Source organism: Myotis davidii, unplaced genomic scaffold (genome assembly GCF_000327345.1).
Source record: "Myotis davidii unplaced genomic scaffold, ASM32734v1 scaffold355, whole genome shotgun sequence".
In the NCBI taxonomy this organism is placed as follows: domain Eukaryota; kingdom Metazoa; phylum Chordata; class Mammalia; order Chiroptera; family Vespertilionidae; genus Myotis; species Myotis davidii.
The window spans coordinates 1,250,621-1,254,403 of record NW_006286818.1 but is presented as its reverse complement, the minus strand read 5'-3'; the positions used below and the strand labels follow the sequence as shown (position 1 = coordinate 1,254,403).

General features: G+C 41.9%; 1 protein-coding gene across 1 annotated transcript; it reads right to left on the bottom strand.

Annotated features, from left to right (window-relative positions):
* Positions 1-874: 874 nt before the first annotated feature.
* LOC102765098 (ubiquitin carboxyl-terminal hydrolase isozyme L3) lies at positions 875-1,534 on the bottom strand (the record flags this gene model as incomplete). Its single annotated transcript, XM_015560634.1, has 1 exon — positions 875-1,534. A coding segment is annotated over exon 1 (618 nt), but the record flags the coding sequence as incomplete, so codon positions are not given.
* Positions 1,535-3,783: the final 2,249 nt, after the last annotated feature.

Genomic DNA, 3,783 nt, shown 5'->3' with positions numbered 1-3,783 from the left:
AGTTTCATCAGAAAAGCAAAAATGGAACTTCCATTTGACCCAGTGATCCCACTTCTGGGAATATATCCCAAAAAATCTGAAATACCAATCAGAAAGGATATATGCACCCCTATGTTCATAGCCAGTATCTAGAAACAGCTCAAATGCCCATCAGTAGATGAGTGGATAAAAAAAGATGTAGTACATTGCCCAGCTGGCATGGCTCAATGGTTGAGCGTCAACCTATGGACCAGGAGGTCATGGTTCAATTCTTGGTCAGGGCACATGCCCTGGTTTCCGGCTGGATCACCAGAAAGGATATATGCACCCCTATGTTCATAGCCAGTATCTAGAAACAGCTCAAATGCCCATCAGTAGATGAGTGGATAAAAAAAGATGTAGTACATTGCCCAGCTGGCATGGCTCAATGGTTGAGCGTCAACCTATGGACCAGGAGGTCATGGTTCAATTCTTGGTCAGGGCACATGCCCTGGTTTCCGGCTGGATCACCAGTAGGAGGCATGCAGGAGGCAGCCTATCAATGATTCTCATTATGGATATTTCTATCTCTCACTCTCCCGTCTTCTCTGAAATAAATAAGAACATAAAATTTGTTTGCTGTCCCGGTGCACAGGACAACACCCATCACTGAGCAACAGCAGCCAGAGCTTAATCTGGCCAGTTTTCACAGAAGAAATGATGCCTCTGATCATTTGATCCTGTCTTTGTAAACCTAGATTTTCTAAAAAGGTAATATGTGATCAAAGTGAATTTTCTCCCTAAGGCTTAAATAAAGAGAAAGCAGTTTCCCATTTAAAAAAGAAAAAAAGCCCGGCCAGTGTGGCTCAGTGGCTGAGCATCAACCTATGAACCAAGAGGTCACGGTTCCATTTCTGGTCAGGGCACCTGCCCAGGTTTCATCACTAGTTTCACCACGGTTAATTGGAAATGGTTTCCGTTCATCTAATTCATAGAGATGCCTATCTACATGAACTAATGCAATAAAATGAAGGTCTACTTTTTCATCTATATTTGGTGCCTCAGTCTGACCTTCATGGGCACTGGTCTCCTGAGTAACTCGAATAGCGTCATAGTTCTCCAGGTATCTGGCTCGTTCTTCAGGGCTCATTGACACAGACTCCTCTAGGAATTTCTTCAAGGTTGATCCAGATTCAAAATGCATCTTGTCTTTGTTGTGGGCAATAGCATGGGTCAGTCCAATTGTTCCACAGGCATTGCTGATTGTTTGCTTCATGAAATATACTGACGATTTAACATCTTGTCCCTGAGATTTTATTTTTTCCTCCTCTTCCGTTCTGAATACTTCATACTTTTCTGTAATAGGGAAGAGAAGTAATACTGCACACACTGGTCTTGGTACCATGCTAAGGAGTTCAGGATCCATTCCATATACATCAACAAATTGCCATTTAGGATGCAGACCTAATTGTTTGAGAAACTGGTTGGTGACCTCGGGGTTGGCCTCCAGCGGCAGCCAGCGGTGTCGCTCCATGGCAGCTCGGACTGGCCACCAGCTCTGACAGCCTTCGCGGTCACCCTGAATCCATTTATTAATATGGTGGTTGCAAATGGGGATTTTTCTCAATATATTATTCCTTCTATTTTCATGAGTTGATAATCTTCTGTAAAGAGCTTGTCTCCCTCCCCCTCCTCTCTTTAAAAAGACTAGTATTGCCCAGAGGGGTATGGCTTAGTGATTGAGTGCTGACCCAGGAATCAAGAGATCACCAGTTCGATTCCCGGTCAGGGCATATGCCCGGGTTGCGGGTATGGGCAAGAGGCAGCCAATCAATGATTCTCTCTCATCATTGATGTTTCTATTTCCCTCTCCCTCTCCCTTCCTCTCTGGAATCAATAAAAATACTTTAAAACAAAAAGAGCAACTGGACTTAAAAGAAAATTCTTTTTTTAAAAAAAAGAAAGAAAGATTCGTATTGTCCTAGCCAGTTTGGCCCAAGAGTTGGAGCATTGTCCCCCAGACTGAAGGTTCCTGGGTTCAATTCCAGTCCAGGGCGCATACCTCAGTTGCAGACTCAATCCCTGGCCCTGGTTGGGGCATGTGCCAGAGGCCAATCTATGTGTCTCTCTCACACTAATGTTTCTATCTCTCGCTGTCTCTCCCCCTCCATTTCACTCTCTCTAAACAATGAAAAAAATGTCCTCAAGTGAGGATTAACAACAACAAAAGATTAGTATCATTGTATTTGATGTATTATAATCTGTGGCCACTATAATTTACATTATTGCTCAAATCTATACTAATAAAAGGGTAGAGCCAGCAGTCCTGGATTGCAAGAGGTATGCCTGACCACCAGTACTCAGACATCCCCCAAGGGGACCTGGATTGGAGAGCGTGCAGACTGGGCTGAGGGACCCCCCTACACCCGTGCACAAATTTTGTGCACCAGGTTTCTAGTTGTCTCACATTTGGTCAGTGGGAGTCCTTATATGTTTAACTTTTATTTATTTTAAAATATTTTATTGATTTCAGAGAGGGAGAGAGAGACAGAAACATTAATGATGAGAAAGAATCCTTGATCAGCTGCCTTCTGCACATCCCCTACTGGGAATCGAGCCCACACTTGCAGCATGTGCCCTGAGTGGGAATTGAACCATGATCTTCTGGTTCATAGGTCACCACTCAACCACTGAGCCACACCAGCTGGGCTTTTAAATGTTTTCTATCATTCATGTTATACATTATTATTAGCATAAACTTGGAAAAGACCAAAAAGAAGTTTCAAATGCCAGTTGAAGATTGCCACTTATAATAGAGCATTTCTGATTTTATTCTTTTGTGTGTACATATGTGTGTACATATATATCTTAGAATATATAAATATAATATTTCCCATTGACTTGAAGTTTTCCATTTATTTGTCAGCCTCTCCAACTACATAAATTCCATGAGGATAGACTATGGTCCCTTTACCACTCTACATAGGTAGTGTTTGGTTCAGAACAAATACTCTGTAAATTAGTAGATGAGCAATCACTCAGATCATATAAACATTTTATATATTGATTTTTTTCTGTTATTACATAAACATTTCTAAAAATATATTTTTATTGATTTCAGAGAGGAAGGGAGAGGGAGAGAGAGAGAGATAGAAACATCAATGATGAGAGAGAATCATTGACTGGCTTCCTCCTACAAGTCCCACAATGGGGATCAAACCCACATGTGCCCTGACTGGGAATTGAACCATGAACTCCTGGTTCATATGCTCAACTACTGAGCCATGCTAGCTGGGCTTCACAAACATTTTTACAGAGTTAAGGACTTTGAGCTGAGGAACGTGAAACAATCAAAATGCTGTTTGCTACAAATTAGTTTGCCATTGTGGAGCAATAGATGGAAGAAAGAGCAGAAAGTGGACAGAGCTATAGTTTCAGTGAACTTTCTAGTAGAGAGAAACAATGGGAATATAGAATCTTGCCTCAGCCACTGCTGATGTTACTAGTTGGCTAGAGGGGAAGGGAGTGGATCCCAGAGTTGACATCAACCAGATCCAGAAAGTCTGGAGGAGTTTCCTTCAGCCACAGTTTAAGGGCAGAGACACCTGACAAGGGCCCTGAAAATTGCCCAGAAACAGAGTTTAACAGTGCTTCACACCTGCAGTACCAACTTAGGTACAATCAAACCTCCTCTTAGCCACAGCTTATGTTGTTATTTGCCTATCTTCTCTCATTTAAGTTCCCTAAAATAAAATATGAATTATATAACCCACTTCAGCATAGCTATGAAAATGAAGTAAAAAAGTTGAAGAGGAGGATGAGGAG